Source organism: Aquarana catesbeiana, linkage group LG01 (genome assembly GCF_042186555.1).
Source record: "Aquarana catesbeiana isolate 2022-GZ linkage group LG01, ASM4218655v1, whole genome shotgun sequence".
Lineage (NCBI taxonomy): Eukaryota > Metazoa > Chordata > Amphibia > Anura > Ranidae > Aquarana > Aquarana catesbeiana.
Genome location: NC_133324.1, coordinates 666497376 through 666520615, shown reverse-complemented (window position 1 = coordinate 666520615; position 23240 = coordinate 666497376). Strand labels below are relative to the sequence as shown.

Here is a 23240-nt window from a genome sequence, read left to right as displayed (position 1 = left end):
GAGATTTCCTTTCAATTTGCCTTCAGTTCTACTTTAGGGTTTAGTTCCACCCCTTTTGTTCAGGCAACTAGCCTGTCTGTCATTGGCCCTAGTAACAGGATTTTTAAGGGCGAATGGGTGGGGTTGGTAAAGAGTAGTAGGAGCTAGGAAAACAGTTCACCCTCTTCTTAGAACTAATTAAGCACTGGTGTACTTTGAGCGAATTATGCCTCATCCTCCCTTAAGCCCCCGTTCACACCGGTGCGACTTGTCCTGCGATCTGACAGGTCCAAATCTCTTGACAAGTCACACCCTGACAAGCCGCACTGATTTGAAAAGGTATTTCCTGCACTACTTTAGGTGATTTCAGGTGCGACTTGCATAGACATCCAAGGAGCTCCTTCAGGCTTTCAAGGAGCATAAATGAGGTATCTGCTTTGCTGACTACCTATCCACTTATTGAGGGCCTGAAGTGCTAAGAAAGGAGAAACATCCACAAAATGGCCATATTTTGCAAAGTAGACCAACGGTCATATTTAATTAGAGGCCTGGGGATTCTTTTGAAGATCACAATGTATTATTTTTTTTTTTTTTTTTTTTACACACAGTCGTCAACTAACAAGATATTTCCCACTCACAGCATGGGCATATTTAGAATTACACCCCAAAACACTCTCCGTTATTCCTCTCAAGTATAGGGACATCAAATATTTGAGACTTTTTTGCAGCCAGCCGCAAAGAGGGGCCCAAAATCCAAGAAACACCTTCAAGCTTTTATGGAGCCACCTGTATATATTGTATATGTTATCATGGTTAAAGAAAAACTAGACTTCTTGACAGTTTTTAAAAAAATCGTGGCTGCTTGTGCATATCACTGAAAATTTACATTTTAATCCTATATTTTTTAGCAAAACAGTTTGTGCAGCAATGATAAATGTGGTTAAAAAAAAAAAAAAAAAAAGGTATATATACTGTATATTTACCAAAAGTGGCATTTTCTTTTATGTTCTACATCTGAATATTATAGATCACAAAATCCAATAAATGACATCCTTATAGTATTAAAACCAGACAAACACTCTCATGAGGTTTAGATAGGATTTAATGAGAGGGGTGTGAAAAACAATGTTTGTAATCTGCTGCACATCAATGTGATTTATACATCAAACAGCCCTATAGGTGAATCAAGGCTGCAGAATTCCCTATACTCCAGTTTTCCCAAACCACGGGCCTATAATGTTTGCAACGTCTGCTTCACAGCTGGAGGAATACCCAAAGCTCTGGAGTTCGTACTCTCAAATCAGCTCAAATCTATGATGACAAATCTAATTAGCAGACCCATATCGACTGCCCTTCTATATAATCCATTAAGTGGTGTGTAATAAACAGGACATTTTACATTAATAGCTCCCAATTTTCATATGGCACTTTACCATAAAGGGAACATCAATACTGTGTCACACAGCTAATAACCATAAGCATGAAAACGTCAAAAACAAGCTTTATCTTGGAAGATGGTATTGTACGCCCCCCAGTGGCTATCAATTAGATGACAAGTAGAATAAAAGACTGCTACTTTAAAACTAGAAGACAAGACATAATATGGTCTATGAGTTGAACTCCAGGCAAACGGCTAAATCCATACATAGACATATGACTTTACCTCCCACAGGATTACTATACAATGTAGAGTACCTTTATTTAGCTGACCTTTATATGTTGCACTTTTGCTTTCACTTACAGGTCTCCTTGCCCACCCCACCCTGTGACTGGTTGATAAAAGGAGAAGCAGCATTCTGTCACTCTGCTCTCTCCTTGTGAGTATGCTCAAACTGCTAGCTCTGCTGTACAGGGAATGCAAGAGACGGATACCACCTAAAATTCAGGTGCTCACACTGCTTGCATTTTAAACATGTAAACCTTTCAATGATAGATGAATTCATACAGAGCTGAATTATTTTGAGCCTTTTATATCTCTCTGGAGTTCAGACTTCAGATTTGTTTTCCCTTTATGAAATTATTAGTAGATTTACACAGTTTAGTTCTGAACCCTGTCCAGTGTATTATATGTCTGCACTTTGTCTGTGTTAGTGTGTATGTATGTATGTATCTATATATATATATAGATATATATATATATACACACACACACACACAGTCAGGTCCATAAATATTATATAAATAAATAAAATAATAAAATAAATAAATATAAATATTGGGACATCAACACAATTCTAATCCTTTTGGCTCTATACACCACCACAATGGATTTCAAAGAAACAAACAAGTTGTGCTTTAACTGCAGACTTTCAGCTTTAATTTGAGGGTATTTACATCCAAATCAGGTGAATGGTGTAGAAATTACAACAGTTTGTATATGTGCCTCCCACTTTTTAAGGGACCAAAAGTAATGGGACAGATTAACAATCATCCATCAAACTTTCACTTTTTAAAACTTGGTTGCAAATCCTTTGCAGTCAATTACAGCCTGAAGTCTGGAACGCATAGACATCACCAGACGCTGGGTTTCATCCCTGGTGATGCTCTGCCAGGCCTCTACTGCAACTGTCTTCAGTTCCTGCTTGTTCTTGGGGCATTTTCCCTTCAGTTTTGTCTTCAGTCCCCCTCAGATCTACAGCGACTGCACTTCCAAGTGCACTTGTAGTGCAAAGTGGATTTGCCTTTAGTAAATAAACCCCAATGTGCTTAAGCTGATAACACACAAACAATTCTAATTTCTTGTATCTTTATTGAACACACCCATGAAACATTCACAGTGCTGGAGGAAAAAGTAAGTGCACCATTGGGGTTAATAGCTGGTCAAACCTCCTTTAGCAGCAATGACTTCAAGCAATCGCTTTCGGTAGTTCTGGATCAGACCTGCACAATGTTCAGGAGGGATTTTTGACCATTCCTCTTTACAAAACTGCTTCAGCTCAGACACATTTGTAGGATGCCTGGTGTGAACGGTTCTCTTGAGGTCTTTCCACAGCATCTCTATAAGGTTAAGGTCTGGGCTCTGACTGGGTCATTCCAAAAGGAGCATTTTCTTCTTCAGAAGTCAGTCTGTGGTGGATTTACTTCAATGCTTGGAGTCATTGTCATTGTCCGGCTGCATCACAACTTCTACTAAGCTTCAACTGGCAGACAACCACCCTGAAATCCTGTAGGTTATTTTGGTAAACTTGGAAATTCACTTTCTCCTCAATGATGGCTAGTGGTCCAGGCCCTGATGCAGCCAAGTAAGCCCAAATCATGATGCCCCCCCCCCCCCCCCATACTTCATTATTGGGATGATGAGTTGATGTTGGTAAGCTGTGCCCTTTTTGCACCATACATAGTGCTGAGTATTCTTCTTGAACAATTCAACTTTGGTTTCATCAGTCCACAAAACACTTTCCCAATAGCGTTGCGGCACCCAATGTTTTTTTTTTTTTTTTTTGGAGAACAGAAGTCTGTTCAAAGACTTACATATGGTAGACTCATCAACAGAAATGTTTGCTAGTTCCAGTGATGTCTTCAAGCCTTTAACTGTTACTCATGAACTCTTTACCTCATTGAGGATTCTGCCTTGGGAGTCATCTTGGCTGGGTGCCACTTCTAGGAAGAGTAGCCACAGTACTAAACTGTCCCCATTTACAGATAATTTGTGTGTGAACTGATGGATTTTTGCACACTTTGGGATTGCTTTGTGTCCCTTTTCAACCTTATGCAGATCAACTATTCTTGAGTGTATGGTGTATGTCTTCAGAGTGCTCCTTTTTGCAAGGCATGGTTCACATCAGCTGATTCTTCTTATGAACAGCAATCTTAAAATGTTTGAGTGTCTAATCAATTAATGTAGCTCTAAACCACACCTCCAAACTTATTTAATTAACTGGACTCCAGGTATGCAAACTACTGACTCAAATTAGTTTTTCTTGAAGTAATTAGTCTATGGGTTCACTTACTTTTCCTCCAGCACTGGGAATGGTAAATGTTCTATAAAGACACGAGAAATTAAAATTGTTTGTGTGTCATCAGCTTAAGCACATTGCTTTTGTCTTTTGCTGAGACTTAAGCCTAGTACACACTAGTAGTTCAGCAGAGCTGAACAAAAAAAACCTGGTAGGCCAGGAGGAGCCGCTGTACTAACAATCAGACGTTAGTACAGCAATCTCCCCTGCTCTTCTATTGTGCCATGACAGGGGGCATGCTCCCACACCAGAACTCTCTGGTTAGGCCTCTCAGCCATCAGCAGACCTTTTTTGGTCATACCCCTTCGACAGAAGCCGGCTTAATGGCCAGCTTCTGTTGGACTGACTCCAGAACACACAGTTCGAATGTCGGACGGTTTCTATTGAGCCGGCTGATGCTGCCAACATTCGGCCTGTGTGTACTAGGGCTTTAGATTACATATTATGGCAAATTACTGCAGAAAAACAGTTAGTTGCAAAGTGCACATATTTCCCCGTCACTGTAGTACAGTGCCTTGAAAAAGTATTCATTTTGTCATGTTACAACCAAAAACTTAAACGTATTTTATTAGAAACGGGAGAAGTGGGACTTTGAGTGAGGTGTGCAAAAAAGGCCAAGGGATCAGTCACTGTATAACAAACCATTTATTGATTGACAATAGTCAGGTGGCACAGTGTAGTTCCAAAATATACATAAAACCATCATTGGTACTTGCATATATACATGGTGAAAGTAAGTGACAAAACCCCAATGATGCAGGGCAAAAAATAGTTAAAAGGTTACAACATCCATAAAATGCACAGGGTCACAACATTGCTGTATAACACTCAATAAAAGATATGGTGCATGTGGTAAGTCTGATGCGTTTCGTGTATCAAACACTCTTCAGGGGCAATTAAGCACCAACATCTAAAAGCAAGAAAAAAAAAAAGTCCAAATAATAAAAAATAATAATGCATGAGGAAAAACTGGGGTGTGCATATAGGAGAGGCTGAAAAGCCACAGATCCCAGATGTATACTCACTTGACCAGAGAGTGTGACCACCATGGGTTCCATAGTCACAGGCCACCGACTGAGTCAGGTCCGGGAGCTGAGGGGGGAGCACTCAAGACAGGGGGAGAGAAAGAAAATGCCAGGCGCACACAAGGGAGTCCCCATAGAATCATATATCCACACTGGTATTGAGATGAGAGGGGCGAGTCTGTAATAATGATAAATTATATGTATATATATGAGGTATACTCCTGGGTTAACAAGAGCCCCCAATCCCAAAGTAAATGTGAAAAAATGTAGGCATATAATACCCTCTTACCTAGGTAGTAGATAATGGCCACGTGTAATCTGCCCAGTGATGGATGTGCTGCCTGATGGTAAGCCAGCAAAGAAATGGGGGCCCTTATGTACATCTAGCCACCCCTCCCCCCAACAGGGAAACTCCCCCCAGCGTCAGACAGTGCAGACACCGGGCGAACCGAGGCCTCCTCCAGCGCAGCGGCACTCGCCGCCCACAGCTGCTGGGGACGCCGCCGTCCACGTGTCCGCACAGGATGTAAACACAACGCCGGCAACGTGACAGATTTTATGGTTTTATGTATATTTTGGAACTACACTGTGCCACCTGACTATTGTCAATCAATAAATGGTTTGTTATACAGTGACTGATCCCTTGGCCTTTTTTGCACACCTCACTCAAAGTCCCACTTCTCTCGTTTCTAGTATGCATAGGGATGGAGACCCATGTCTCATTCAAAGTCCCAACCTGTTCCAGTAACCCCGATATAGGGATGGAGGTGTGCTTTAAGACCTTTGGATCATTTCACTTACATGGACATCCGTCCACAGGACACTTGCCCTGAACCGTTGGCCTCCCATTGGGGGTTGTCTAGTAAGACACGTGTTCCTTTCATTCTACTTTATTTTGAGGTACATGCATTGTTTCATTGGTGGTTTAATTTCCTCCTTTACAGCAATACGCATTTTTTGCATTTTTTTTTTTTTTTTCCAGTTTCATCCCATCGATGCAGCTGTGGGCGGCGAGTGCCGCTGCGCTGGAGGAGGCCTCGGTTCGCCCGGTGTCCGCACTGTCTGACGCTGGGGGGGGGAGTTTCCCTGTTGGGGGGGAGGGATGGCTAGGTGTACATAAGGGCCCCCATTTCTTTGCTGGCTTACCATCAGGCAGCACATCCATCACTGGGCAGATTACATGTGGCCATTATCTACTACCTAGGTAAGAGGGTATTATATGCCTACATTTTTTCACATTTACTTTGGGATTGGGGGCTCTTGTTAACCCAGGAGTATACCTCATATATACATATAATTTATCATTATTACAGACTCACCCCTCTCATCTCAATACCAGTGTGGATATATGATTCTATGGGGACTCCCTTGTGTGCGCCTGGCACTTTCTTTCTCTCCCCCTGTCTTGAGTGCTCCCCCCTAAGCTCCCGGACCTGACTCAGTCGGTGGCCTGTGACTATGGAACCCATGGTGGTCACACTCTCTGGTCAAGTGAGTATACATCTGGGATCTGTGGCTTTTCAGCCTCTCCTATATGCACACCCCAGTTTTTTCTCATGCATTATTTTTTATTATTTGGACTTTTTGTTTTTCTTGCTTTTAGATGTTGGTGCTTAATTCCCCCTGAAGAGTGCTTGATACACGAAACGCGTCGGACTTACCACATGCACCATATCTTTTATTGAGTGTTATACAGCAATGTTGTGACCCTGTGCATTTTATGGATGTTGTAACCTTTTAACTATTTCTTGCCCTGCATCATTGGGGTTTTGTCACTTACTTTCACCATGTATATATGCAAGTACCAATGATGGTTTTATGTATATTTTGGAACTACACTGTGCCACCTGACTATTGTCAATCAATAAATGGTTTGTTATACAGGGACTGATCCCTTGGCCTTTTTTGCACACCTCACTCAAAGTCCCAGTTCTCCCGTTTCTAGTATGCATAGGGATGGAGACCCATGTCTCATTCAAAGTCCCAACCTGTTCCAGTAAACAATGTATTTTATTGGGATTTTCTGTGATGGCCCAACACAAAGTGGCACAAAATTGTGAAGTGGAAGGAAAATGACAAATGGTTTTCCAATTTTTTTACAAATATGTGAAATTTGTATTCAGCCCTCTGAATCAATACTTTGTAGAACCACCTTTCACTGCAATTACAGCTGCAAGTCTAAAGAGTGACATTTTTGCCCATTCTTCTTTACAAAATAGCTCAAGCTCTGTCAGATTGGATGGAGGGCGTCTGCGAATAGCAATTTTCAAGTCTTGCCACAGATTCTCAGTTGGATTTAGGTCTTGACTTTGACTAGGCCATTCTTACACATTAAAATGCTTTGATCTAAACAATTCCATTGTAGCTCTTGCTGTATATTTAGGGTCGTTGTCCTGATGGAAGGTGAACCTCCTCCCCAGTCTCAAGTCTTTTGCAGACATCAAGCTGCCACCACGTTTCACAATGGGGATGGTGTGTTCAGGGTGATGTGTAGTGTTAGTTTTCCACCACACAAAGCGTTTGCTTTTAGGCCAAAAAAGTTCAATTTTAGACTCATCTGACCAGAGCACCTTCTTCCACGTTTGCTGTGTTCCCCACATGACTTCACGCAAACTGCAAGCGGAACTTCTTAGGGCTTTCTTTCAACAATGGCTTTCTTCTTGCCACTCTTCCATAAAGGCCAGATTTGTGGAGTGCACGACTAATAGTTGTCCTGTGGACAGATTCTCCCACCTGAGCTGTGGATCTCTGCAGCTCCTCCAGAGTTACCATGCGCCTCTTGACTGCTCCTCTTATTAATGCTCTCCCCCTGCCCAGTTTAGGTGGACGGCCATGTCTTGGTGGGTTTGCAGCTGTGCCATATGCTTTCCATTTTCGGATGATGGATTGAACAGTGCTCCGTGAGATGTTCAAAGCATGGGATATTTTTTTTATAACCTAACCCTGCTTTAACTGCTTGCCGACCAGTCGCCGTCATTATACTGCGGCAGGTCAGCACGATCCGCAAACCGTCGTAGCTGTACGTCGGTCCCTTTAAGCGGAATAGCAGGCACGCACCCCACTGCATTGTGACATTTACACAGTAATCAGTATATTTTTTTAGCACTGATCGCTGTATAATTGTCAATGGTCTCAAAAATGTGTCAAAAGTGTCCGATCTGTACGCCATGTCACAGTCCCGATCAAAATCGCAGATCGCCGCCATTACTAGTAAAAAACAAAATATTAAAAATGCCATAAATCTTTCCTCTATTTTGTAGACGCTTTAACTTTTGCGCAAACCAATCAATATACGCTTATGGCAATTTTTAATACCAAAAATATGTAGAATACATATCGGCCTAAACCTAGGGAAAAAAATTTGCTTTTTTAAAAAAAAAAAAATTGGGGATATTTATTATAGCAAAAAGTACAAAAGTACACAGTGCCGTATCGCAAAAAATGGCCTGGTCATTGAGCAGCCAAATCTTCTGGGGCTGAAGTGGTTAAACTTCTCCACAACTTTATTCCTGATTTGTCGGGGATTCTCTAACAAACCTCTGAAGGCTTCACAGCATAACTGTATTTATACGGAGATCAAATTACACACAGATGGACTCTATTTACGAATTAGGTGACTTCTGAAGACAGTTGGTTCCACTAGCTTTCAGTTAGGGGTATCAGAATAAAGGAGGGCTGAATACAAATGCACGCCACACTTTTTACATAATTATTTGTAAAAAAGTTGGAAAACCATTTTTTCCCTTCATTTTCCTTCCACTTCACAATTATGTGCCACTTTGTGTTGGGCTACCACATAAAATCCCAATAAAATACATTTACATTTTTGGTTGTAACATGAAAAAATGTTGAAAATTTCAAGGGGTATGAATACTTTTTCAAGGCACTGTATATAATAAAATGTAATAAGTGCCCAAAGAAGTTTCCTTTACCATGTACAGCCAACAAGCACTACTGACTGCATGTTGGCTGTACATTACCAGCTCTATGATATCCCAGTGGCACACTGCTGAACTGAGTGGGAAGCAACGATGGGCGGCGGAAGGGAGGGGGACGTTCCTGTCAAAGTAATCCATCAGCTAATTAGTAGCTAGGATAGCAAAAGATAGAAAAGATAGCAGGGTGATGCTTATAGCTATGAAGTCCAAGACGTGGGAAGTGGTTAAGATCTGTGTATAATGTTTTCAAACAGGAGCTGAAGAGCACAAGTGGTTTCAAACTCAAAAAAAAAAAAAAAAAAAAACCTGCAAGACAAAGGCATAATGAGCCAGTATGCATTGCATACTGGCTCATTATGAAATACTTAACTTAGATCCAAGCTGTTGCAGCAGTCCCCGCACACCGCTGTGACCGGCAACATGTCTCCCGGAGTTATTGCCGGGTTCGCAGGCTCTGGCGCGGTGATTGGCCGGAGTCGCGATGACGTCACCGGTCACAGCACGGCTCCTGAAGAAACGGCTTGGGCGGGCCGTTTCTGCAGTGCGCATGTGCCAATGAGGTTGCCACATGCAGATACAGTGAATATCCCCTAAACGGTGCAAGTTTAGGAGATATTCATGGTACCTACAGGTAAGGCTTATTATAGGCTTACCTGTAGGTAAAAGTGGTGTAACAGGGTTTACAACCACTTTAAAAGCTTAGAGGAAGCTGCTCGAAGCTTGCAGAAAGTTTCAAAAAAGCTTAAAACAGGCCTTATATTTGTATGAAAAGCCTCTAAAATGACAAGATGTGCTGCATACCCAAAGAACCATTACAGTAGCAGGCAATGTACCAGAACTGCAGCACCAGACAACGCGTTGTGGTGTGTGACATCAGGAAAAAATGGTAAATGTTCATTATTTGGCTGTGTTGTAGTGTGTTGGCAGCCCATGGTTTGCCTTATGCAACATGCATTAATGTGTGTACGGCAGTGGTGTATTTAGGTTATGTGCTGCCCTAGTCCTAACTAAACTCATGCACCCCCTAATTTAAATATGCTGGGGACAGACAGAGAGGAACGCAGTGCGATGAGGACAGAGAGGAATGCAGTGCGATGAGGACAGAGAGGGACGCAGTGCGACGAAGACAGAAAGGGATGCCGGGAACAGGGAGGAACACTGGGGAAAGCCAGAGAGGGATGCCGGGGACAGAGAGGGATGCAGTGAGGACAGAGAGGGACACCAGGGACAGACAGAGGAACGCAGTGCGATGAGGACAGAGAAAGACGTTAGGGACAGACAGAGGGACGCAGTGCGATGAGGACAGAAAAGGATGCTGGGGACAGAGAGGGACGCGGCGCGAGGAGGACAGAGAGGGACGCGGCGCGAGGAGGACAGAGAGGGACGCGGCGCGAGGAGGACAGAGAGGGACGCGGCGCGAGGAGGACAGAGAGGGACGCGGCGCGAGGAGGACAGAGAGGGACGCGGCGCGAGGAGGACAGAGAGGGACGCGGCGCGAGGAGGACAGAGAGGGACGCGGCGTGATGAGGACAGAGGGACGCGGCGCGATGAGGACAGAGAGGGACGCAGTGCGATGAGGACAGAGAGGGACGCTGGGGACAGACAGAGGGACACAGTGCGATGAGGACAAAGAGGAATGCAGTGTGGACCGGGGACATCCCAAGGGTGTGGACACCGTTGGGGGGGGGGGGGGGGGGAACGACCAGGGGAGTATCATGGGGCCTCTGCGGTCCTGTTGGTGCCCAGGCCCTCTACATCTGTACTGGCTGCCCCCTCCCCTGATGGTGGCAGCCCTGGTGTCTCTAGACTCCTGTAAAAAATAAAAAGTACACAGCCTCACCTGATGCCTGTAATAATAAGACCTCTCATGGCACATTGCTTCCTGCCGGCCCCTCCTCTCTTCTAGTCCATCCCAGGTGATGTCATGTACATGCACCTGGGGTGGATGGGGGGGGAGAAGGGGCGGGTGTGGAGCAGCGCGCCATGAGAGGTCTTATTACAGCCACTGCCCGTGTGCTAGACTGTACGTGTTGCAGTTTTGCAGAGCCTCTCATGGGGCCCCCCTAATGGCCCCAGGCCCTCAGGCAGTGCCCGATGGGTCAGTCCACCCCTGCTCATTAAAAAGTCCACATTCAGTGAAAGTTCATGCAAACTTTGTAGTACATGAACTTTCACTGAATGTGGACTGTTTTAAGCTTGTTGCACAAATCACTTTATTATACAATATGATCTGCATATCCATTTAATCCATATTGAGCAATGAGCACTATATGGCTGCTTGGCACATGCACATGAGGACTTAAAAGTAATAGTACTTAATTATACCTGCTATCCTGGCCGCTGCCTGGGGATTCCTGTCATCCTCCCCTCTCTCTTAATCAGCTCTTTATAATTTCCTGGCAAAGGGCAGCCAATGGCAGGATGCCACGTCACTATTTATTGTGCTTGTTGACGTGAAAGAGCAAATGGTTGGGGAGAGGGGTCACGTGACAGCTGCGTGTACATGACCACTGTCTATGTGCCCACTCTAGCTCTGATCAACAGCAGCTGTGTGTAGATGTGCAGGAAGGAAGAGGATGATAGAACACACAGGACTTCCCACCATCCCTTCATCTCCCTTTATACTGACAATGTGTGCTGGTTATAACCCACTCTCTCTCCTCCTATTGTCACAGACTTCACAGATCCCGCTCCGGGCCAGGGAGTAGATGCAGAGTTAATGCCGTGCAGAGGAGGGTAGGAGGAGCATTAGGCTCCGCTTACGCCAGTTAACTTACGTGCACCCGGTCTGGCCAGTCATCAGCCATCTTATGGGGGCTGCATTCGCTCCCCTCCCCCAGCCAAGTACACTAAAAGACTGCCTATAGCCTTAGCAAGTTCCCCGCTACAACAGGCCGTCCACCGGGGGCTATATTTGTGTGGTAGGCGGCTGGGGAGGACAGGTTGTGGGGGTGGGTTTCGTGCGTTCGTGTGGCGTGGGGGGGTGGGAGAGCTTTCGCCGCCCCCACAAAGTGCCGCCCTAGGCCTGGGCCTTGTTAGCCTAGGACAAGAAACAGCACTGGTGTACGGTCCCTAATGTTTTCTTCCACGACACAGAGGCATGCTGAAGGGTTTACTGACTTCTACTAAAACTGACCCATATGTGTCTCACTGTGGTTGAGACATTAGTCTGCAAAATGTATGGACTACATAAATAAAACAAACAGTAATCATTCTTTCCAGTACCAAATTTGATAAATAATTACACTAACCGGTAGTGTTTAAGAGTGTGTATGCCCTGATGACATGCATGCACACGAAACGCATAGGGAGGAGCCTTACATGGTCTGGATCGCCAGCCATTGTGGCTTCTGTGCGAGGGGCAATTGTGTTTTGGAAGGAGCAGCTGCATGATTGCTGGGAATTCTCACAGGTTGATTTGATACAATGACTATTACCAATGGCATATTGGTGAAGGAAAAGCACTGGAATCACTTTATGCAAAGAAGCACTGATGTAATTTTATATGTTTGTTATCACATGGGAACATACTATTATTGGATGATTCTCAATCACCTTTGGCACAGTCTGTACTTTATGGACTTTTTTGTGATTTAGGAGTTTGTGTGACAAACTATTTTTATATGTTTATTTATGACACTTTGATTTTAGAGATTTTTAGCGCTGCACTTTTTGTATATTAGTGTTCAAGAGTCGCTTTCACACTTTCCACCTTCGAACAACATAAAAAGATCTCATACAGAAATAATTCCCATATTCTTTTTATTGGTTCTGGCTTGGTCATGACAATTCAACACCTGAAAAGCGTCTGTATTATTATTATTATTATACAGGATTTATATAGCGCCGACAGTTTACGCAGCACTTTACAACATTAGGGCAGACAGTACAATTACAATACAAATCAATACGAGGGGAATCAGAGAGCCATGCTCGTTAGAGCTTACAATCTAGGAGGGAGGGTCAAGTGATACAAAAGGGTAATAGCTGTGGGGGATGAGCTAATGGAGAAAATAGTGCAGTTGTTAGATGGAGGCAGGATAGGCTTCTCTGAAGAGGAACGTTTTCAGGGATCGCCTAAAAGTGGATAAATTTGGAGACAGTCTGACAGATTGGGGTAGGGAATTCCAGAGGATGGGCGAGGCTCGAGAGAAGTCCTGGAGGTGGATATGGGAGGAGGTGATGAGGGAGCTAGAGAGCAGGAGGTCTTGGGAGGAACAAAGAGGGCGATTAGGTTGGTATTTTGAGACTAGGCTAGTGATGTAGCTGGGGGCAGAGTTGTGGATGGCTTTGTAACTTGTTAGTATTTCAAATTTAATTTGTTGGGCGAGTGGCAGCCAATGGAGGGATTGGCAGAGAGGGGTAGCAGACACTGAGCTGTTTGTAAGGTGGATGAGTCTGGCAGCAGCATTCATGATGGACTGAAGGGGGGATAGTCTATTTAAAGGTAAGCCAATGAGGAGGGAGTTGCAGTAGTCAAGGCGAGAGATAACCAGAGAGTGAATCAGGAGCTTTGTGGTTTCATCGGTTAGAAAGGTCTGTACAAAAGGATTTTTCACCCTGAACAGAAACAATCTTTGCACTAAGGCACTAGTGTGGACATAAAGAGTGTAGAAAAGACTACTATGGTAAAAATGGCCAGTCAACAAGAAGCAACTGACTGTTACAGTCACTATGGGCAAAGCGGAAAGGCTTATAAAAAAAGGATATCTGCAGAGTGGTAAGCCGGTTATCTGTATTTATAAAAACCTTCTCCAGTCTTCTTTCCCAGCTTGTTCTCAGCCACCAGTTTATTTAGCAACTCACTGGGAGCAAAGAGAGGGTTTTCAGGTTCCATCTGGTGCCAACCTAAAAGGCAAGTGGAATGTGTTAGCTGAACAGCGATTTACGAATAAAAGACAGAATACATGTCAAGGTGTCACATGCAGTTCAAATATGGTGGAGGATGAAGGAGGTTTTTCAATAATTTTTTTTCAAAAACAAGCGTAGGGCAAGGCAGACAACATCTGCAGCTAAGTGGTATAACTGTCTATACAAGGGAGAAGCAAAATGGACAATCCTGGTGTCTAATGACCTAGTAATGTTATCCTTTAAAATGTATCTAAAACCCAAAGAACAAACTGTAATATGTTGCAGTTTAGCAGTCCTAGATGGCCCCTTTATTTTCACCTGGTCATCATGCCAGTAACACTTCCTGTCCTACAGTGACAACGCTCACTTACTGAACTGTATGCATAACGAAACAGTGTTGTCATCTGTTGTCCAATCAACAAACATTTTCAGGAGGAAAAAGCAACGTCAGCCCACATCTTTCTTTTTAGACTGGTTTCATTTAATCTACTCAAATGTAGATCCGTCTGTGTTTAAAGTCACTGATCGGCTGAAAGCTCCATCCCATTTTCAATTCTCTTGCACTCTCTGCTCAGTAACTGGCCCCATCCATCTTGCCCCAAGTCCCCCTCAGTGTCCTTTTCCTTGTTGACCAGCAAAAGCCTCAAGTGTAATGTTAGCACCACCATGCTTTACAGTGCCGTGTACACCTGATGAACTTGAGACATTAGTGGCAATTATGGCACTGTTGTGATTGTTCTCAATGGAAGGACTAGCCGCTGTCACAGGGGTCTTGCAAATCTTTAGTGAGCCAGAGCATGTTACTTTGCAGAGAGACAATGCGTGGTGGCAGATTTTCAATTCAGAATTACCGTTTTCTTTTTTGGGGGAAATCCAGACACAAACTCTATTTACCTGCTGAACAGGCTCAGATTTATTTGAATTATGTTCTATCACTGCAAGCAAGGCAGCTAAGTTCTGCAATTCTGGAAATGCTTGTTATGTTTTTCTGAAGCTGAAAGTACAATACAGCTAGTTGGTAAGCAGACAAACCTAAACAGCAGTGTGGAATCTCACTACCTGTACTTGAGGCTGTATTTATTTTGGAATGATATGACACTTTACATGAGAAGCATTTTTTGGCCATACTTCTATGGATCACAGACATGCAGTTCGTTCTGCAATCCTGTGACATGTTTTCAGCTGACAACCGGCTAAAATTTTGCTGATGGCTGATGTCACTCAGCTGGTCCAGGCGCTGAATCAATCCCAACTTTACAGTCAAGATCCACCCAGAAGCCTAGACTGGCAGCTGGCCCAGGCTCTTAGCAAGCCGCTGGGAGACTGAGCCAGCCCCTCCTGCACTGCCAGTCCCGGCTCTCCGCTCAGAGTGGAGGGGAGAACTGAGTGATCAGTGGTATTTGGTCGCTCAGTTCTCCACCTAGGTGAGTATAATTTTGAAAAGTTTTTTTTGAAAACTTAAACTTCTTTTAATTAGACACCATTTAAAGCTGAACCCTGAGCTAAACAAATTTTGTCTAAGGAGGAGGCATGTGTATTCTTTACTTGAACCTCTGTGCTTTGTGTATTTCCAGTGTGAAACTTTACCTCTGTGCAGAAGCTTTCTGCAGTAAAGACCGGTCACTGCTGCCTTCTCTCCCAGTGCAGGGTGACTGGTCTTGTATGCACCCCTTTTAGTTTTCTGCTGGGCCCCTCCCATAGCTCTGCTCAGGTATTTGTACAGCTCAGAGATGTCACCACTACATTATAAATTAAAATCTAGATTTTCAAAGACATTTTATGCAAACAAAGTGAATTTACATCCCTTTGTGGCTATGTTATCATATATTTAAGTGAAAGTTCACAACAAATAAGAGCATACAATTAAGATTTTGGCATTTTTTTTTTAATATATTTGAAGAATTACGTAGATTTTGTTCCCATCCCAAAACTGTGGCCTATTTTTTGTAGATGACTAACATAAAAGACTAGCTTAACCCGTATCAATGTAGTAGTACAACACAAGATATGTAGAATATCCAACAATTCAGCTTTCATATCCTAGACAATGCAGCACCTGATGATCATGGCATAGAAGGAATGTGTAGCTGCATAGATCTGAACTTTATTCAATCACAGCAAACTATAACCAGCTACACATAACCTTTGCAGTTGCTACAAAGCTTCCTGCATGATATGGCCAAATAAAGGTCATAACTAGGATGCTTTCTGGGATTTGTATCAGCTAACTAGAAAGGATAGCATATATACTCTAATATGCATTTCGTGTGTGCACCTAGACCTCCAATTTCTAAAACGGCAATCATTTTGCACTTTGACAAAGTATTTTCTCACAAACTAAACTGTAAATTTAACTTTGCTTTAATCAAGGAGGCATGCATTAGAGATGTAAGCTAATAATATGAAACTGTGCAAAACCTTACCGGTATATAGCAGGCTTCTTCTAACCTGAAGCCAGCATGTTTGGTAACACCAAGGACTCAAACGTCAGTGATACTTCATTGTGCTGCCACCATAGCTTCAGATCATGTGACCCACTGTTTACAGATGACAGTTAGGTTTTGCACCCTGCTAATTTACCACTGTAATACCATCTGTGTGAATAAAGTGGGCCTAACGTTACAGTTTAAGTTAAATGTATTATTTAATTTATTTACATACCGTCAATGATAAATTTGCTAGTATCAAGACCAACATAATCCAAGAGTTCAAAAGGGCCCATTGGATATCCAGCTCCTAATTTCATTGCAACGTCTATGTCTTCTTTAGATGCATGTCCTAAAAAACAAATTAAATAGGTTACAAAAAGATCATATATACACAGAATGGCTGAATGCAGTTTCTGGGGCCCTACCCGTTTTTATCCGTGTCTGAGGCCATAGGCTTCGGCGAAAAGGGTATGGGGCCCTGGAAACGCAACAGCCATTTCTAACACTAGCTGTTGACAGACATTCTGCTGGATGCTAATGGTGGTCATTGGTTATTCATCCTACCTTTAGATGTGGTTTGGTGATCACCTTGATATGATTATCGATCTTTTACATTTGTGAGTTATGTTCACATTTTAAATTTCAATAAATAACTTTGCATATTTCACAGGGCCAATGCCCTCTGGGTCATTTATTTTTTTTTGTTTATTCATATTAACAGGTTTCCCTATATGTCAAAAGAGCAGCCTACCTTGGTGTAAAGATCTTGAAGACGTCTGCATACATTTATAAGATAAACAAGCTGGCCTCATTTGCTTGTGTCTGAGGCACTGTGTATTTTTAAAGGACTGTGAGTAATTATCTGTTTACCTGGAGTTCTAATTTACTGTGTTCCAAGCTCAAAACAAACAAAACCATGTCATGAGCACAGCCAAAATAAATATATATTGTATAAGCTACGTTTTGTACACCAATTAATGCAAGAAAACACACTTAGCGTGATTGAACCTTGAGATATCTGCATCTTGAACAGGCGTCAAGACCTTCTCCTTTCTTACAGCTACATCTATTAATGTGGTAAGAGTACATTGGAAAGATGAGGTTTAACAACTCTACACTAGATGGCAGTAGAGTTCTAAAAAATTTTTAAATTAAAAATAAATAAAAAATGGGACTGGGGAAGAATGTGTGACGGAAGAGTGTGAAAGTGGCAAGGTAGTTTGGCACATACTAAAACTGAAACAGGGGAGTCAGGCAGTGGAATTGGGGACAGTACTGTAGATCTTCAAAAAGGAGACCCCAACATTTTTTGGGTTGTTAGCAGGGATTGTGTCATGGAGTCCAGGAATAGTGGAGTAGTACTGGGGATATGTGAAATGGGGCAGGGTTTTGTTGTCAAGGACCGTTTAGGCCAGAAATGGGACAGTGGAGCGGAGATTCCCCACTCAGTGAAGTTGAGAATTAAATTTGGCATGCTGCACTGAATAACTTTGGGGGATTATCCCAAATATGGTGGAGAATGGGCGCTGAGGGATTAACACACGCATGGCTGGGCACAATAGGGTTACTACATATGCACTGGGGACTGGCTGCTGGAGAGTAAATGCACATGCACTGGGTACTGGCAGCAGAGGGATTAATGCATTAAAAGCAGAGGGTGCTGAAAGGGTAAATCACATACATTGGGTGCTGAGTGCTGTGGTGTTTACTTACCTGAGCCTAGTATAGGGTGCCAAGTGGGCAAATATATGCCTGGTGGCCGACGCTGAGGAAACAGCACATGGGGATGCACATGGGCTGAGTCTGGGTGTTCGGAAGTTATTACATATATTCCGAGCAATAGGCACTGAAATCTTAAAGTTATATTAAAGGCTTTTGTCTTGTTTTTTTAATAACAAACATTTTATACTCACCTGCTCTGTGCAGCCCAGATCCTCTTCTTCTGCTTTGTGCAGCCTGGATCCGCCTCCTTTCAGGTCCCCCGCCGGAACTCCAGGTCCCTCCATCCTGCTGAGTGCCCCCAGAGCAAGTAACTTGCTCTGGGGGCACCCAAGCAGGCTCGTTCTTGAGCCGTGGCTCTGTGTGTCCATCCACACACAGAGCTGTGGCTAAGCCCTACCCCCTCTCTCTCTCTTCATTGGCTCACTGGCTGTTATCAACAGCAGAGGGAGCCAGTGGCTCATGCTGCTGCCTCAGTCAATGAGGAGAGACAGTTCCCGGAGAGCCAAGGCTTTTGTGCTCATCGCTGGATGACGACGTGGCTTAGGTATAAGGGGGTGCTGAGGGGGCTGCTGCACTGATGAGATTTTTTTTTCCTTCCTGCATAGCATGAAGGTAAAAAACCTTGAGCCTTTAGAACCACTTTAATGCACCCAAGCTGGAGCTTAGTGCTTCGGAATGAATGCAGGGAGACAGGTCTCTAAGGGGTTGATGCACATGCTCTTAAAGAAGATAGGTTTCTAAGGGGTTAATGCTTCGGTATGAGCCGATAACAGAGGTTAATGCACATACATTGCAGACTGTCCACTGTTGTATTGATGCACATACTCAGCTGGTGTAATACTAGCTAGTTAGTTCGGTGTATTGGATGGGCTATCTAAAGCTGGCCATACATTGATCGAAACTTGGCCAAATTAGGAGGGATAAGATGAATTTTCCATCCACGTGTAGCCATTCCTGTTCTACAGAAGTCGATCGGTAATGTTGGAAAACTTTTTTGGATCAGTGGCTGCAGCTGCTGATCAATGTATTCTGACAGCGAGATCTGCTGTCAGGATACAATGTCCCAGCAGGGGGATTTCTCCATCGACCTCAAATCTTTTTTTTTCCAGTTAAGCCAGCTGACTGGTCAATGACCAGCTTTACTGCTGGTATAGATACTGGGAAGGGTTGTGTGTGTTGGGGGCAGGATTAAATGGAAAGGCCAATGGGTGTACTAACAGAACACAATTGTGGAATACATTACTAGTGTCTTATTAAACCAAAATTACCTCGCTCATAAAGGCGGACCGATTCCATCAAGTAGGGTACCAGAAGGCGGTTAACAATAAAGCCAGGAGTGTCCTGAATTGGAAGAAAGTATCAAATCACGCATTATTGAACATTTAGAGCTTACTTTGGGAGCACACCTTTCTATATTTTAATGTGGAATAAATCAGACATCACTGGAGGGTAAGAGCCGGTTCACACAGGGGCGACTTGTCAGGCGACCTAGCCGCCTGACAAGTCGCCTCCCGTTCTGTACAATGGAACAGTTCTAATAGGAGCGACGCAAGTTGCTCCGACTTAGAAAAAGGTTCCTGTACTACTTCGGGGGCGACTTGCATAGACTTCTATACAGAAGTCGTTTTGCAAGTTGCCGCGGAAGTCGTTTGCAGGTCGCCTTGCTGAGGCGACCTGCAAGTCGTGCCGCCCCTGTGTGAACCGGGGCTAAGAGTGAAAACACAAGTTGGCAGAAGGACAATAAACTGCCAAACCGTTAAATACAAAACTTGAATAAATATGTGTGAACACATTTAGGCTGTATGCACAAGGGTATATTTGTCCATGCAGTGTAAAGACAGTGTGGTTGATTTACTAAAGGTAAATCCACTTTGCACTACAAGTGCATTGGGAAGGGCAGTCGCTGTAGATCCCAGGGGTACATGCAAGGAAAAAAAAAAAAAAAAAAAAAAAACACAGCAATTTTTGTTTCTATATGATTGGATGATAGAAACTGAAACAGATAGAAACAGCGACTGCACTTCCAAGTGCACTTGCAGTGCAAAGTGGATTTGCTTTTAGTAAACACCCCCCCCACCCGTTTATTTGTTTTTCTGGATTTGCATACAGCCACTGCGGCTGGGTGGGTTCTATAGCAAATAAATGGCTGTGTATTGGCTAAGGATCTGTCCACTACCTGCTAACAATCAAAAGAAAAGCGAACCCGATGAGGTCTGGTTCTGACCAGGTTCTGTCCACTCAGCTTCAAAACTCCTTAGCGGCTGCTCTGTCTTTATGATAGCTGCAGCGGAGGGGAAGGAACTTAGCAGTACAAAGGATGGAATGTCCATAAGGACCCTCCAGTCTCAGTGCACCTCCACACATGGTGCTTGTCTCAAATTCATGTATCCATTTATGACAGGTGCATGAACCTGGTACCTACACAGACATTTAGTAAGACAATCATTAGGAATTCCCTTGAATATCCTTACAATTGGTCAATGTCACATCTTGAGTTACACAAACATTATTGAATTTTATACAGACATTTTGTAAGCTTTTGGAATATGTACTTTGTTAGTTAGCCTGTGTTTATGGGACCCCTTAAATAACCAAGGCTGGCGAAATACCAGTTCTTTTATGACAGGTACCTCTTTAGGGTAAATGTGGAAAAGCCTAGAGCTGATTACAGAACAAGTCATAAACTTGCTGCCTTACCTTACATGACACGGGCATCTTTCCAAGTGCTTTGCTAAAATTGATGAGAGAGTCAAAGGTTGTCTGGCTTGTCATAGGGGCCTGAATGACCTTAAAGAAAAGAAAAAGACCTGTAAATCAACAAATGATTATTTCATTCAGCTAAAAAAATCATCTATACATTATTTTTCAACAATCAAGCTAAGTTAAGGGGGGGGGGGGGGGGAGTAGCACAAATATACAAAGTACTAACAAGAAACGATAGGTATTACATGAACAGAAAAATGTTGTGTGTTTATTACACATCTATGTTGGTTTTTTGTGAACCTTTTTGGCTCCATGCACACTAGCATTTTTCATAAGCTCAAAAAAAGCTAGAAAAAAATAACCGCTTATAATAGCATTTTAGTAGCTTTTAGCAGTTTATTAGTACAAAAAAAAAATAAAAAATCTAGGATAACAAAAAAAAACGCTAGTGTGCATGGAGCCTTTATGTTTCTGCTATAGAAGAAATGGATAAAATTTTATTGATGGTCACTAAACAACATCACTGAACTTCAAATAACTACTTCCCAAGCACACTACAGCCAAAAGGCGGCTACATCGCAGTTGTCCAGTTTTGGGAAGACATCCTCCCAGAATCACACTCCCCACATGCCCCCTGGGGTGGGGCGCATCCCTCTGTCCTTTGGACACAACTGATTACAGATTGTGGAAAGGGGCCAATCACAGCGACCCCATACCATGTGATCAGCTGTGTCCAATCACTGCTGATCACATGTAAACAAACGTGCCGGTTACCGGCATTCCTTTCCTCATATGCTGTCACAGCGCCAGGAAAGGAGAGCGGGTATCCAACAATTCTGACAGGGCACATTTACACTAATAAATCAGGGAACTGATCGCCTGCGCCCCACGGTGCAGCCCCATCAGCGGCCCCTGGTGCAGCCTCCACAGTGCCCCTCCGTACAGCGGCCCTCCGCACAGCCCCCACGGCGCCCCTCAGTGAAGGAGAACATTTTGAAAAAATTTTAATAACATACTAAAAAAAAAAAAATTTTTCTAAATTTTCAGGCTTTTTATATTTGTTTAGAAAAAAAAAAAAAAAATAAACCACCAAAAGAGAACTAAATCTGTCTAAAAAAAATGATAAAAATCTCATATGGTTACAGTGTTGCATGACCGGGCAATTGTCATTCAAAATGCGACAGCACTAAAAGCTGAAAATTGGCCTGGGCAGGAAGGGGGGTAAAGGTGTCTAGTATTGTAGTGGTTAATGGCTAATCTTGATTCACACCATGGATGGATCCATAGGTGTGCAGCCTGTTGCATTAGGGTGTGCATCCCAAAGCTCAAAACACGTGCCTTTCTCTGCATCCTCAGCTGCGTGGGGAAGTGAATGAACAGGATAGTGCTCTGCGCTGAGCAGATCCCTGTTCATTCACAAACTGAAGCATAGTAAACACAGTTTACTATACTTCAGTTATAAATGAACACAGTGAGTTAGTGTGTTCACTTAGAAAAGAAAGGGGCCAGTAAATGACAAATTTACTAGCTCCTTCCCCCACTCTCCATTCTGAATCCTCCCCCGCAGCAGCCAGAGGGTGAGAAGGAAAGAAGCTAGCAACACTGCAGGGGGCGCAACATGAGGGGAAGCCCAGGCAATAGGGGGAATGGACACCCCACGCAGTGATTAGGGTGTGCCCAGGCACACCTGCCACACACCTATGGATGGATCTCATCATGAAAGCTGAACTTTCAATAGTTAAAAATTTGCAATATTCATTCAGTTAATACATGCTATGAAGGAAGCTCAGGCACTTGCTGTTATAGGGTGACAATGCTCTGTCCCTGTCTCTCAAAGGTGTTTCTACCTTGTCAGTCTGTCACATTGCTTTTTACAAGTGGCTACCCAGGCGTAATCCACTGTTGTCACCATCAGAAAACCTACCCTAAAAATATCATACATCTATTGACTACATGCATAGAAAGGAAGTGGCTGTAAGAAAAGTGGAAGTGATCAGGAGCACAGAGTTTGATGATGAAAAAACAAAAAAAACAAAAAACCCAAACTGAACAAAAAAATTGCAATGGTTTATGATAAATAGTACTTTAGTGTAGGAGCATTGTCAGCAAACGGATGATATCATCCTTCTGCTTACTATGTTCTCGCCTCCTGCACTGCAGCACACTTGATTGTTTCCTAGTACTACCCCACCTCCTTCCAGTCTGCTGCACAGCAGATAACAGGAGACAGGCATCAAGTCAAATTCAGGTACCGGCTCTACTTGCATTCAAAAATACATGTAATGATTCAGTGATATGAACACATAACTGCATGAACTGTTTTGTTCATATGTGCTTAAAATTCAGCTTTAACCACTCCCCGCCGGTGCCTCCCGTCCTTTTTAAGAGCTTCTAGGCTCCAGGAGGCAGAGGCGGACATTCGGGTCATGTGACTGCTGTGATTGGCTGTCACATGATCAGAAAGCTCCTGATCGCAAGTATGCATCGGGAGCTTTCCAGTACCTGCCGGTGACTGTGCTGGGAGCGCGCAGGGCACACGCTATCAGCACAGTTTTGTGTTTATATAGGGTCGCATATATGCTGCCACTTGGCGAGAAGAGGTTAAAGTGCATTTTCACTTTTGCAGTCAAATTGACA

The 23240-nt window shown here is 43.4% G+C and overlaps 1 protein-coding gene across 3 annotated transcripts in view; it reads right to left on the bottom strand.

Annotated features, from left to right (window-relative positions):
• Positions 1–486: 486 nt before the first annotated feature.
• Positions 487–23240, bottom strand: part of HADH (hydroxyacyl-CoA dehydrogenase) — a 49386-nt gene continuing 26632 nt past the window's right edge. Inside the window, exons 5-9 of one of the 3 annotated variants that reach the window (XM_073602101.1) lie at positions 20598–20687; positions 19169–19241; positions 16411–16527; positions 13609–13746; positions 487–782 (exon numbers count right to left, since the gene is read on the bottom strand). In XM_073602101.1, coding sequence (XP_073458202.1) covers positions 13628–13746; positions 16411–16527; positions 19169–19241; positions 20598–20687 — 399 coding nt within the window. In that variant the 3' untranslated portion in view covers positions 487–782; positions 13609–13627. Of the gene's footprint in view, positions 783–12643; positions 13747–16410; positions 16528–19168; positions 19242–20597; positions 20688–23240 lie in introns of those variants that run through there. The other 2 variants (XM_073602091.1, XM_073602081.1) reach the window with 2 other exon arrangements.